This window comes from Cervus canadensis, chromosome 11, assembly GCF_019320065.1.
Source record: "Cervus canadensis isolate Bull #8, Minnesota chromosome 11, ASM1932006v1, whole genome shotgun sequence".
Classification (NCBI taxonomy): Eukaryota; Metazoa; Chordata; class Mammalia; order Artiodactyla; family Cervidae; genus Cervus; species Cervus canadensis.
Window position 1 is genome coordinate 44,654,917 of NC_057396.1, and position 14,600 is coordinate 44,669,516.

At 38.2% G+C, this 14,600-nt stretch overlaps 2 protein-coding genes across 2 annotated transcripts; both read left to right on the top strand.

Annotated features, from left to right (window-relative positions):
* The first annotated feature begins 1,554 nt into the window (after positions 1-1,554).
* LOC122450210 (olfactory receptor 52A1-like) lies at positions 1,555-2,493 on the top strand. Its single transcript, XM_043482436.1, has one exon. The coding sequence runs from the start codon at positions 1,555-1,557 to the stop codon at positions 2,491-2,493; it is 939 nt and encodes a 312-aa protein (XP_043338371.1).
* Positions 2,494-11,316: 8,823 nt separating this feature from the next.
* LOC122449930 (olfactory receptor 52A1-like) lies at positions 11,317-12,267 on the top strand. Its single transcript, XM_043482050.1, has one exon. It carries the CDS (start codon positions 11,317-11,319, stop codon positions 12,265-12,267), a length of 951 nt encoding a protein of 316 aa, XP_043337985.1.
* Positions 12,268-14,600: the final 2,333 nt, after the last annotated feature.

Sequence of the window (14,600 nt, forward strand, 5' to 3'; positions counted from 1 at the left end):
TAAATATATGTCAACTGATAGAAGTTATAGTGTTAAAGTGACCTCCTGAGTCTTCCAGTTGTGGTTTGGCAGCAGGAACCACAGCTGTTTCCTGCATTACTGCCCATTTGTTGACATTCAGTGTAGGGTTAACTGATCATGAGTTTACTCACATGAAACAACTTTATTGGAGAGTCTATGAAAGAATGAAAAAAAACTAACCCTATTTTCATAAACTTACAAACATTTCTCTGATGTTCAGTTTGATAAATTCTTGATTTAAAATATGCAGTGCTTAACAGGAAATAATTTTGATCAGATGAGCAACTTTGATATAGTGGGTAAGATCTGAAGTTTTCAAAAAAATCATTTGTCAGTGAATTGAATAATGATTACATTTTCTCACTTGTCTTAAATTTCTCTTCTTAAACATTTCTGAAATCCTGAGGTGAGCTTTCTGTCTCCTGTGTATAGTTCTATATTTGACATCTTTTTTTTTTCTTTCATCTTTAAAGGAGCATATCCTTCCATCCCTTCATTTTCTATTGAATTTTATGCCTGGAAAAGTGGCTCAGAAAAAATGGCTCAAGTGTTTCAGACTATTTTGCATTATGAGCTTAAATTAGTCAAATCTCACGCTAATGACAGCTCTGAAAGGTTTAAACCCAAAAGAGAAGACTCTGTTAAACTTACACTTACCCATGTTCTTATATCCTTAGACCGTTAAGAATGAGTCCTCTTACCTCTCTATTTAGTTGCTACTGTGTCTCTTGTTTCTTAAAGGTCCCTCCACTCTATTTATTTTGTATGTGTATTCAGTAATGTATTTTATTCATTTTAAAAACAAAAACTTAGTTATTTCAGCTGTTGGAAATATAGGAAAATCTAATACAGTTTTACTAGAAATGTAAAAAGGTGGCAAGAAACTTGGGATTTGAGTGATCTTTTCTAAAACTCTTCCTTCACATTCCTCTGAAAGATATCTAGTCTTCAATAGAGATACGTAGTATAGATCACTACATAAACAAATATATTTTTATTTCAGGTGACAAGCTTATCGAGGTCTATTTTCTTTTTTGGATAGCATTCTGCACTAGTGACGGTCAAGTCTGAGTTTTGGCCAGTCCAAACTGACTGTTTTAGACTGAGAAACAACAGAATAACAGAGCACTAAAGCAGAAATTGGAGTGTGGAATATGGAACGAACTATCAACCTCTGCGTAAAATGTAACTGCCAACAAAATAAAGAAGCGTGCTATTTTTGTCCACAGGTCTGAAGTGAAATAACAGACGAGTCAGTAGTTGATCCCCTTACTCGGGAATTTGACTGGTTCTGTCTAATGCAGTGGCAAATCACATTTTTAGGGCTTATGGATGTCTGTCTTTAAAAAATGGTGTGTCATTCTGGATCTTCCTTTTACCTCCTATATTTGAATGAGGTGGATGTCATGATCTTAGTGTTCTAGCAAGAATCATGCATTCAATATTGTGGCTTTGAATGCAAATGGGAATTAAAAGAGGAAGTAGCACTGACTGAGGAATTCGATTGTTTGCATCAGGAGACCCTAGGACACTATGTCCATTTCCAACATCACAGTCTTCATGCCTTCTGTGTTCACGCTAATAGGGATCCCAGGACTAGAGTCTGTGCAATGTTGGATTGGGATTCCTTTCTGTATTATGTATCTCATTGCTATGATCGGAAATTCTTTGCTTCTGATCATCATCAAGTTGGAGCCCAGCCTCCATGAGCCCATGTACATTTTCCTAGGCATGCTAGGGGTAACTGATATTGCACTTCTTACCAGTGTTGTGCCCAAGATGCTTGGAGTCTTCTGGTTTCATATACCAGAGATATATTTTGATTCCTGCTTGCTTCAAATGTGGCTCATTCACACGTTTCAGGGCATAGAATCAGGCATCTTGCTGGCTATGGCCCTGGACCGCTATGTAGCCATCTGTTATCCACTCAGACATGCTGCCATTTTCACTCCCCACCTCATTTCTCAAATAGCAAGTGCAGTAACACTCAGGGCTGCCATTCTCGTAGCCCCTTGCCTAGTACTGATAAAATTCCGATTGCAATTTTACCACAAAACAGTCATCTCCCACTCCTACTGTGAGCATATGGCCATTGTGAAACTGGCTGCAGGAAATATCCGGGTCAACAAAATCTATGGTTTATTCGTGGCTTTCAACATTGCAGTGTTTGATCTCTCTTTCATTACATTGTCCTATGTACAGATATTTATCACAGTTTTTCGTTTGCCCCAGAAGGAGGCTAGGTTGAAAGCATTCAACACTTGTATCGCTCATATCTGTGTCTTCCTCCAGTTCTACTTCCTTGCCTTCTTCTCCTTCTTCGCACATAGGTTTGGTTCTCACATTCCCACTTTTATCCATATTCTCATTTCTAGCATTTACTTGTTGGTCCCTCCATTTCTCAATCCACTTGTCTATGGTGCGAAGACCAAGCAGATCCGTATGCAAATGGTAAAAATGTTCAGTTCGTAAAATTCACCATAAATAATACTTTGCTGTTTAACTTTTTGTGAATGGTAACAATATTTCACAACATAATAAAACAACACGCTATCTGAGATTCTTGAATTTTCTGTTTGTTATATTTGTTGTTGTTTTTAATCTGCCAGCATGTTAGCTGGTTTTAGGATCCTATTGAGTGAGTAAGTGAGTGAGTGAAGTCGCTCAGACTCTTCGCGACCCCGTGGCCTGTAGCCTACCAGGCTCCTCCGTCCATGGGATTCTCCAGGCAAGAATACTGGAGTGGGTTACCATTTCCTTCTCCAGGGATCTTCCCAACCCAGGGATCGAACCCGGGTCTCCCGCATTGGAGGCAGACGCTTTTAACCTCTGAGCCACCAGGGAATCCTATTAGCAAATGTCAATTCTCTGCTAATAGGATTGTGGACTCGACCTGGGTAATGAGAGTAAGAATCATAAAAGAGGGAATTTGTGAGCATATATCTTTCCCTTTACTTGCAGAAATGGTGATATAATGAACAATTCAGAAAGGGGCTTCTAGGTGCAAGTAATGTATTCTTCAGCTGGGTTGTTACATATTTATGCCTACTTTGTGAAAAATTATTTAAGCTGTACAACATATTTCTGTGCATATACCAGACAAACTTTTAAAATATTAAGTCAATGAACTTTCAGAAATGAAACAAAACAAAGGAGAAAATGTATCAAGTCAAAGAAATTGCTATGGGTTAAAGAAGTCTAAAAGGACATGAATATTAAATGCACTGTGTATCTGAATTGAATTTGGGGCAAGAAAATAAAGGTATAGAAGTCTTTGAACTATTTTCAAACTTGGAATATGGACTAATATTTAGGTTGTAGTATGTCTTTAGTGCTAAATGTCCTGATATTGGCTATAACTATACTATAGTTATACAATAGATTATCCTTTTCCTAGGGAAATATATAACAAAATAGTTAGCTGTAAAGGAATATTATGTCTCTTGTTGACTCAAAAACACTTCAGAAAATAACCTATCCAATTATCTACCTATCAATCCATCTATCTAGGAATTTGTTGAGTGATAAAGCAAAACGGGGCAGAGGGAAAAATCATTTGTGACCCTGGGTAAATTGTATAAGGGAGTTTATTGTACTGTTCTTGAAAAGTATTGCACATCAAGATAAATTGCATTTTTATCAAGTACTTTTGAAAAATATTCTCAATTTAGAAATGGTTACCATTATTTACTTACTCAACCAAGCCAGAAATGTCATTTGTTTTTGCTGTTGTCCTCAGTTCTATAAAACGTACAGGTCTCTGCTGGGAGCCGTTATGGGAAGTCCTGCCCGTGACGAGGTCATGAAGAAAGTACCAGACAGGCAAGGCTGTCCGGGACCCCATCCATGACGAGGTCATGAGGAAAAAACCTGACAGGCAAGGCCGTCTAGGACAAGGGAGCCTCCAGGTTGGCCCCGGCCTCTACCCCACTCTGTATCCTCCCCCCCTTTTCTGCTGTTGTTCCTGTTTGCCCTGCTGCGGATTCTTGTGTTGCCTGCTGAGAGCTCTCCTGCTCCTCCTTCACTGAATAAAGACCAACTTAAAACCCTAACTAATAAATCTCCGGGACGCTGGTACCCTATGAAGGGGCCAGGGATGAAGGAAATGCTTCAGTTCAAACCCTTTTGCTGGCATTCTAGCTTGTTTGATAAATGTGTGCTCTCATTGCAAAAAATGCTCATGATTTTTCTAAACATCCTAAGCACAGTACACTAAAAAAAGAAACTATTAAGCATAGGCCCCTTCATGGGGTGAGAAAAGCTCCACAAATATAGTAGCCACAAATGTGCCTAGTAGAAAATACTTTAGATAGAGATTAGCTGGTGACTTCTTGCAGGTAGTTAACTTTTAGACTAAGAGCCTCTTTTGTGCCATACCTGCTGTTTTTGCAGTCCTTCCCATTTCTGTTCTGTAAAAATGTAATCCTACCTAGTTCCCATAGAGATGATGCCTATTAAAAAAAAAAAAAAAGATTAATTATAAGAAAAACAGGGTTGGCTACTGAAGTTGCTTAAGTCACACCAGGTGCAAGCCATAAAATGTTAGCAGGCCCGAAGGCCAAATGATAAGAAAGACTCCTGTGAACAAAAAGTATGTGGGTTACATCCTGTTTCTGTTAAAGGTCAAGTTGCTGTAATGTTTTGAGATGACCTGTGTGAAAGTAATATGCACTTCCCCCCAAAAAATGTTGTTGAGGGTATAAAGGGGCAATGCAAAAATAAACTTCAGCCTTAGCCCCCGAGCTTTGTCTGTCTCTCTCTCTCATTTGCCGACGCCGTTCATCCTGAGGGTTCCCCTGGGTCCTGCTGGGGCTAGACCCCGGCAGGTCTCTGTGATTATTTCGAAAATAAATTCTCAAATAAATTACCTTCTCTTTATTGTGTGAGCGTGTTCACTTGTGTCCAACTATTTGCAACTCCCTAGATTGTGGTCTACTAGTTCCCTCTTTCCGTGAAAGTCTCCAGGCGAGCATGTGAGTGGGTAGCCATTTCTTCCTCCAGGGGATCTTATTCCATTTTCCAACCTTACATAAGAGCCTATAAAGAATAAAGTAATATATTTTACACCTTTTATTTGCTGGCATTTTTCATACAAATACTGTGGAGTTTTCAACAGAAAGTACTTGATGAATCTGTATCTCTTTCCTGATCTTATGTATATCAACATGTGTAGTTTTTTACCTGCTGAATGCTCTCCTGTTTTTAGAACTTAGGCATTTCCTTTAAGGAATTTAGACCATTTTCTTTTCTGTCTCTACCCTTCTAATAGCTCTTATAGCATGTATCACATTTTCTCTGTATGTAACTTCTTTTTTCATATAGATCTCATGTGTAATGTATATGTATACTCCTGACCTACACATACATAACACATTTTAAATATAAATAAATACATATTGCTGAGCATTTAGAAAATGAATGCACAAAAATTCTACCACAAATTTCATAATGAGAATGTATTTTCACAGTGAGATAATCTGCATGGTTTCCTAAAGAGGACAAAGCCTTCTCAGGTGGCACAGTGGTAAAGAATGCCCCTGCCAGTGCAGCAGATACAAGAGATGCAGGTTCAGTCCCTGGGTCAGGCAGATTCCCTGGAGTAGGAAATATCGCCCCATGCCAGTATTATTTCCTGGAAAATTCCATGGTAAGAGGAGCTAGGCAGTCTACAGTCCAATGGGTTGCAAAGAGTAGGATGTGACTGAATGAATGAACAGGCATGCACTGAAAAACATGTGGAAGAAGAGGTGTTCCAAACCCAAATAATTTAATCATATAATAGTTTCATAGTTATAGAATAATTATTCCTACTCTTAAATTATCTTTAATTGCTACACTTTAGAACAGTTTAAGGTTTACCAAAAAAATAGGTAAAAAGTCAGAGTTCCCATATAACCTTTCTCCCGGAATAAATATTTAACAATTACATTTGAGCTTAGCTGCCTTTTTGATCATCAGTTCATGTCACCACACTTATTTGATGTATCCTAAATTTAAAAGCATGCATCTAGTAATTTTTCTAGTATATTTTCTTTCTATAACATACTGACTCAAAAAAATTTTTTTAATTCATTGAGATACAATTTACATACCATGTAACTCACCATTTAAAGAGTACAAATCTCTGGTTTTTGATATGTTCAAAAAATTGCACAACCAACACTACTATCAAATTCCAGAACATTTTCACCATCTTAATAAAGATATTCCACTCCCCTTAGCAGCTACTTCTCATTCTCCTGCCCCATTACAGGGCAACCACTCATTGACTTTCTGTGTCTGTGATTTTACTACCCTGGACATCTCGTATAAGTGGAATGAAACAATATTTGGCCTTCTATGTCTGGCTTTCTTCTTAGAAAGAAAGAATAATGAATAAGAAAAGATAAGAAATAAAGATAAGAAAGATATCTACCTATCAATTAATGTTCAGTCTATCAAGATAATTAAAGATAAGAAACAAAGAATAATACTAAGAAAACATTTAGAATAATGTTCTCAAGGTTCCTTTGTGTTGTACATGAATAAGCATGTCATTTACCTTTTTGCTTGAATGATATTCTATTGTATGATGTACCTGAATATGCTCTTGCACCAAGTAAGCAGATGTCTGGCCAGATAAGCTTTTCCATGATCCTTCTCTCTCTAAATGGTAAGGATTGCCATCTTTGTTCAGACAATTCCACAAAAATTATATGCATGTTCAGACCTTTCTCATTTTTAGGTTTCATATTTCATTTAATCATATTTCTTATTTGATGAGTTTTACTAGCCATCTGTAGTAAAGCTATTTGACTTCACTTTCTAACTGGTTATGTCTTTAAATTGTTTTCACTGTTTGTTTGTTTTTTTAAACATTGGGAGATAAGTGCCTTTTCTGAAAATCTGCTCTGTTTCCCATTTTATTTCACAAAGGTATGCATTTCTATTAAAAATGCTTTGGAAAAGTTCTTATTGATATTCAGGGTGCAAAGGAACTATAATGCATGTGTCACAAAACAAAAAAACAATCACATCATTTAGAAAACATATTTTCCCCCACTGTACTAACAGATTTTAGCTAAGTAATATATAAGAATATATATGCCTCTAACATTCTACAGCATTAGGATGGCTTCAGGTTCAAACATTTTCTGCATATTTTCAAAAAGTATATAGTGAGTCATACAATAGGCTTATATTGGCCATTGCAATATATATAAAGAGTAGTGCATAGACTTCAGAATCTGTGGTCCTCACCTCCACCTGCTTCATGTACTATCTGAAAAGTAGTAATCTTGATTTTCCTGAAAATATTTCATTTAATCATGGGTTCACCTGTTACTTCAGTGGGCTGTTGGCACTCTGATAAGTACGGGTTCTGTGTTTTATTTTTCTGGTGCAGATGCTCAGCTACAGCTGATTTCAATCTGCTCATGTGAATCACTGAGTGCCCAGCAGTGAAGGCATGCACACACTCTGATCCAGGCTGAGCTGGTTTACTTGTTATCTGCTCACAATCCTATACCATTGCTTTTTCTGAAAGTGGAAGCTGCTCAGTTGTGTCCGACTCTGCGACCCCAAGAACTGTAAGCCCGCCAGTCTCCTCTGTGTATGGACTTCTCCAGGCCAGAATACTGGAGTGGGTTGCCATTCCCTTCTCCAGAGGATCTTCCAGACCCGGGGATCGAAATCAGGTCTCCTGCTTTGCAGGCAGATTCTGTACAGTCTGAGCCACCAGAGAAGCCCACCGCTTTTTCTAGAATGATGATAATTTTACGGCAGTTTGATAAGAGGGTGAAGTCAGAGAGTCTTTTAATTTGAAAGGGATAGGACTAATGCATAGTGCCTAACCCAATGATACAGGCCAAAACCAGTGTGACTTCAAGTATGATCATCTGGTAATCCAGGGTTATTAGCCACTCTCTTTTGTTCTTTTCAGTGAATCAACATTTATTCCTTTCTCTTCTTGGTACTGAAGCTTAAAAACACACTTGTGAAGTACAAACCTTTGTTTCAACCAAGTCAATAACTCTCATGTGGAAATTGATATAAATTTTAGACACTAAAATTTTTTAAAATACATGCCATCCTTTCATAACAATTCTGAACATAACTGGGCTAATTTGGTGAGATCTAGTTTGGATATGGGATAGATTTGTGTCCCAAAGTTTACATAGAAGAAGCTCAGAAAATGACTGGTAACTGAGGCTCTGAAGTGAATGTTCCCAGGTCAGCCCCAACCATGGGACTAAACAAGAAGTCAGTGCTTCTCTGACTAAAATTAGATTACAAAAACATTTTTTTTTTTACTTCTCTGTCAGCATGTCTTGGATGATTATTTTGAACATTTCAAGATGTTTGTTTTACCTTTATTGTCTCATTATTTTTGTAAATAAGTATCACTGACTTGTTTTGTGCTGTCTTGAAGCACTGTCCTCTCAGGAATTTTTAGCAGGAGGTTCATTTTGGTTCCCAGACCTAAACTGAAACCAAAGTTTGAGAATTTTTTTAGATGCAGAAGCAGCTATTAGAGGTAAATCTTATATGCTCTGAATGATAGTGTGCCTTCTTTTTCATTCCTGTCTCCAGCGAACTTGAAAGCTCACCAGGGATTGGTGAAAACCAATCCCTAGGTGCATCCTATAGTATAAAGCATTCACTCTTCACTGTCTGAAATGTCAGAAGATTTTCTGCTTTGTAGTTTCTATGACATCTGGTCCCATCACTTCATGGCAAATAGAGGGGGAAACAATGGAAGCAGTGACAGATCGTATTTTCTTGGGCTCCAAGATCACTGCTGATGGTGACTGCACCCATGAAACTGAATGACAGCTGCCTCCTTGGAAGAAAGCTTATGAGAAACCTAGACATCTTACTAAAAAGCAGAGACATCACTTTGTAAACAAATGTCCATCTAGTCAAAGATATGGTTTTTCCAGTAGTCATGTACGGATATGAGAGTTGGACCATTAAGAAGGCTGAGAGCCAAAGAACGGATACCTTTTAATTATTATGTTGGAGAAGACTCTTTTTTTTTCTTCTGCTTTTATTTTTATTTTATTTATTTATTTATTTATTTTTTAAATTTTTTATTAGTTGGAGGCTAATTACTTCACAACATTTCAGTGGGTTTTGTCATACATTGATATGAATCAGCCATAGAGTTACACGTATAAGAGTCCCTTGGACTACAAGGAGATCAAATCAGTCAATCCTAAAGGAAATCAACCCTGAATATTCAATGAAAGAACTGATGCTGAAGCTGAAGTTTCAATACTTTGGCCACCTGATGTGAAGAGCTGACTCTTTGGAAAAAACCTTGATGATGGGGAAGACAGAGGGCAGGAGGAGAAGAGGATGACAGAAGGTGAGATGGTTGAATGATATCATCAACTCGATGGACATGAGTTTGAGCAAGCTCTGGGAGATAGTGAAGGACAGGGAAGCCTGGTGTGTTCCAGTTCATGGCATTGTAAAGAGTCAGGGATGACTTAGTGACTGAACAACAAATTGAAGATTATAAGCCAGGAACATCATCTGAGGAAGCTCTGAGAACTGTACCCCCTATTAGAAGTCAAGCAGAGTTATATAAATTTTTTGAAACAGCTGTACTTTACTGATGTGTTATTGATAGTCTACAATATTCACATCTGCAAGTACTGTTTGGTTGGTCGTTGTGACCCCTTACAAGACCATGAATCCCATTTTCATGCTCCCATTACACGGCGACCACTAAGTATTCCAGATTACCTATTTCATGAAGAGTTCATGAACCTCAATTAGACAATTCTCATATTAATGGCAGCTAGGTGAAAGTCACTCAGTCATGTCAGACTCTTTACGAACTCATGGACTACACAGTTTATGAAATTCTCAGGCCAGGATACTGGAGTGGGTAGCCTTTCGCTTCTCCAGGGACTCTTCCCAACCCAGGGATCGAATCCAGGTCTCCTCCTTTGCATGCAGATTTTTTACCAACTGAGCTAACAGGGAAGCCCAAGTAGTCCAGATTATCTATTTCATGCCGAATACATGAGCCTCAATTAGACGATTCTCAAATGAATGGCCGTTATGTACGTTTTAAACTCAAGAAACAGCCTGTATTTCAGTCAAGGTACACTTTTGCCCATGCCCTATACCCCTGAGCCATTAAGAATGAGTCCTCTTGCAACTCTACATTGATGATGCTGTTTCCCTTATGTCCTAGAGATTCCCTCTCCTCTAGGTATCTTATACTACATATAAAAGAAATTTTTTAATCTTTGATTTGAAATCTTTAATTTTTAAGCACACGATAAATTTTATGTACCTCAGCTTTTAGAAATATGGGCAAAAATAGTACAGTTTTGTTAGAAATGTAAAATGTATCAAAGAACGTTTCCCCAAATTTGCTAAATGCACATGGATTTGAATGATCTTTCCTTCAACTCTTCCTTCACATTCTCATAAAGAACTACCAACCTTACATAAAGACAGGTTGCATTGATTGGTAGACAAACATAATATGCTTTTGAATGACAAGAGTTTCTACCTCTATCTTCTTTAATAGGGGACTTTTCATTCTAATATACTGATCAGAGATTGTGCATTTGCTGGTCCAAGCCAACTGTGCCTGATTTAGAGACAGCTAAGGAAAAGAGATGCTTCCCAAGTGGTCCTAGTGGGAAAGAACCCGCCTGCCACTGCAGAGGACTTAAGAGATGCAGGTTCTATTCCTGAGTCAGGAAGATCCCCTGGGGGAGGTCATGGCAAGCCACTCCAGTATTCTTGCCTGGAGATTCCCGTGGACAGAGGACCCTGGTAGGCACAGTCCTTGCAGTCGCAAAGAGTTGGAAACGACTGAAGTGACTTAGCAAGCAGCCAATAGAGGAAAAGAGACTAGTAAAGCTGTTAATTGAAATTTGTAATGTGGAGAGATCCATTAAACTCTGATTAAAACTCAACTTTCACACAATATAAACAAGTTTATTTTCTTTCCCCACAGGTCTGGAATGAATAAGAGTCAATTCAGCAGTTTCTTTCCCAATGAAGTTATTTTTCAGATTTAAAAGCACTGCCCATCTCTGCACATCACATTTTATTGTGGTACAAGAACTATGGTACTGTGGCTGTGGATGTCTTTCCTAAAAACTGTGATGTCTCTCTGTTGACCTTTGTTTTACCCTTTACATGTAAATGAGACTGATGATATTATCCCAGATTTCCACATAAATCAGAGAGACTCAATATGAAGACTTTGGGCAAAAACAGGAAGATGGAAAGAAAGTAGGATTGAATGAGAAACTTGGGTTTGCATCAGGAGACTCAAGGATTATGTCCATTTCCAACGTTACAATCTTCATGCCTTCTGTGTTGACCCTTATAGGGATCCCAGGCCTAGAATCTGTGCAGTGCTGGATTGGGATTCCATTTTGTGCTATGTATCTCATGGCTATGATTGGAAATTCCTTGCTTTTGATTATCATCATATCAGAACGCAGCCTCCATCAGCCCATGTATATTTTTCTAGGCATGCTAGGAGTCACAGATATTGCTCTCAGCACAAGCATTGTGCCCAAGATGCTTGGAATCTTCTGGTTTCATGTAACAGAGATATATTTTGATTCTTGCTTGCTTCAAATGTGGCTCATCCACACACTTCAGTGCACAGAATCAGGCATCCTCCTGGCCATGGCCCTGGACCGCTATGTAGCCATCTGTTATCCACTCAGACATGCTGCCATCTTCTCTCACCACTTAGTCACTCAGATAGCAGCTGTGGTAACACTCAGGGCAGCCATTCTTGTAGCAGCATGCCTAGTACTGATAAAGCTCCGATTACAGTTTTATCATACAACAGTCATCTCTCATTCCTACTGTGAACATATGGCTGTTGTGAAACTGGCTGCAGGAAATATCAGGGTCAACAAAATCTATGGCTTGTTTGTGGCCTTCACTGTTGCCGGGCTTGACATTGTATTAATCACATTGTCCTACATACAGATATTCATCACAGTTTTCCGTTTGCCTCAGAAGGAGGCCAGGTTGAAAGCATTCAACACTTGTGTCGCTCACATCTGTGTCTTCCTCCCGTTCTACTCCCTTGGTTTCTTCTCCTTCTTTGCACATAGATTTGGTTCTCACATCCCTCCTTATATTCACATCCTCTTTTCTAGCACTTATCTGCTAGTACCTCCATTTCTTAATCCACTTGTCTATGGTGCAAAGACCAAGCAGATCCGTGTCCATATGGTAAAAATATTTTGTTCAAAAAATTTACTGTGATAAAAGTTTTTATGTTTATCTTGGTGTGAAGAGCAACACTATTTCACAACATGTTAAAACAATGAAAATCCCTGTTATTGGAAATGCTCAACTTTTCTATTTAATTTTCTTCAACTTGCCAGAATGCTAGCTATTAGCTATTAGGGCATGACAGCAGTCAATAGGATTGTGGATCTTAGCTGGATAATGAGAATGGGGAACATAAAGGAGGAAAATAGTGAATGTTTCTCTTTTACATTTCTCTTTCATTCTTCTTACTACCTGCTTGAGTGTCCTCTTGTAAATATCCAACTCCGGAAAGATACACAAATTATGGATCTCTCAATGAATTTAGATACACCCAAGGCTTAATGTTCTGCAGTGTCCAGTTACTCAATAAATCTAGTTCTTTATTTTGTTTCTTGGTCATCTGGATCTTCTTTCAAAAAAAAAAAAAAAAGAAAAAAATGGAGGAAGTGTATGTTACTGTTCTTATCAAAAACAAAGCAAAACAGAAATTCGACCTTTATGTTAGTAATGATAAAATAAAGTCTAAAAATTTCAGTATATTTTCAGGGTCATTCATGAAGTTATAGGCACACAAAGCATGAACAGTAATGTGCTTGATTTTCCACAACAGTACTTTTTCTGCTGTTTTCATCATTTATTTTTTATTAATTCATCTAGTGTTATTAAAATCTTAGGCCATTATAAATACTATGCTACAGAATAGCAGCATAATGGCAAATTTGACACAGCGATTAATTGTATTGAGTTTGTAAACTTTGCAGCCAAATGAGAGGAAAAGAGACACATGACAGTGAGAGAGAAATGGTTGTAGAATGCACAGATTAACCTCCAGATTTTGTAGGAAATTAAATACTCAGAGGCCCAGAGTGTCAGTCTCTTACATGTTGAGAAACTTCCAGTCTTCATGGGAATTTTATTGTTCTGACTCCCTTGGGTCCAGGTGTGGAAAGGCACACTGTCTACTCTCCCAAGATCAGGGAATAAGGAAGCTACAGGACAAATCGTGAATGCCCTCACTCCCTCAAGTGCTAAGATTTGAGCAGGAAATGGGAAAATCATGGGCAGGAGTGATGATCGTCAGTAGTAGCAGTAGAGATAAACACAACTTAGTAAGCCATGGCAACTATTAATAACTTACTTAGTGAATTTTTCTTCAGCTTTAGGTTTTAACTATAATTCTGAGAACACAGAAAAAAAACTCTGATTCTGTATTATTTTCCCAACAAAATGGATACTAAAATCAAACTTTAATTTATGGCCTAAAGTTTTTATCCTATCATAGCAAAGGAGATTTTAGAAATTTGGGAAACAATTTCAGAACAGTTTTCAGTTAACAATAAATAAAGGTGTACATTAGGGCAGGTTTTGACAATGTTAATTAAAATTTAAAATGTGTACAATCTTCATTGCCAGGAAACCTCAGTTCAGTTCAGTTCAGTCTCTCAGTCATGTCAGACTCTTTGCAACCCCATGGACTTCAGCACACCAGGCTTCCCTGTAGATCACCAACTCCCGGGGATTGCTCAAACTCATGCCATTGAATGGGTGATGCAATCCAACCGTCTCATCCTCTGTCGTTCCCTTCTCCTGCCCCCAGTCCCTCCCAGAATCAGGGTCTTTTCCAATGAGTCAGTTCTTTGTATCAGGTGGCCAAAGTATTGGAGTTTCAGCTTCAGCCTCAGTCCTTGCAATGAACACCCAGGACTGATCTCCTTTAGGATGGACTGGTTGGACCTCCTTCCAGTCCAAGGGACTCTCAAGAGTCTTCTCCAACACCACAGTCCAAAAGCATCAATTCTTCTGCTCTCAACTTTCTTTATGATACAACTCTCACACCCATACATGGCTCCTGGAAAAACTACAGCTTTGACTAGACAGACCTTTGTCGGCAAAGTAATGTCTCTTCTTTTTAATATGCTGTCTAGGTTTGTCTTAGCTTTTCTTCCAAGAAGCAAGTGTCTTTTAAATTCAGGGCTGCAGTAACCATCTGCAGTGATTTGGAGGTCAAGAAAATAAAGACTTTCATAGTTTCCATTGTTTCCCCATCTACATGTCATGAAGTGATGGGACCAGATATCGTGATCTTTGTTTTTTGAATGTTGAGTTTTAAGCCAGCTTTTTCACTCTCCTGTTTTACTTCATCAAGAGGCTCTTTACTTCCCTTTTGCTTTTTGCCATATGGGTGGTGTCATCTCCATTTCTGATGTTATTGATATTTCTCCTAGCAATCTTGATTTCAGCTTGTGCTTCATCCAGCATGGAATTTCCCATGATGTACTCTGCATATAAGTTAAATAAACAGGGTGACAATGTACAGCCTTGAT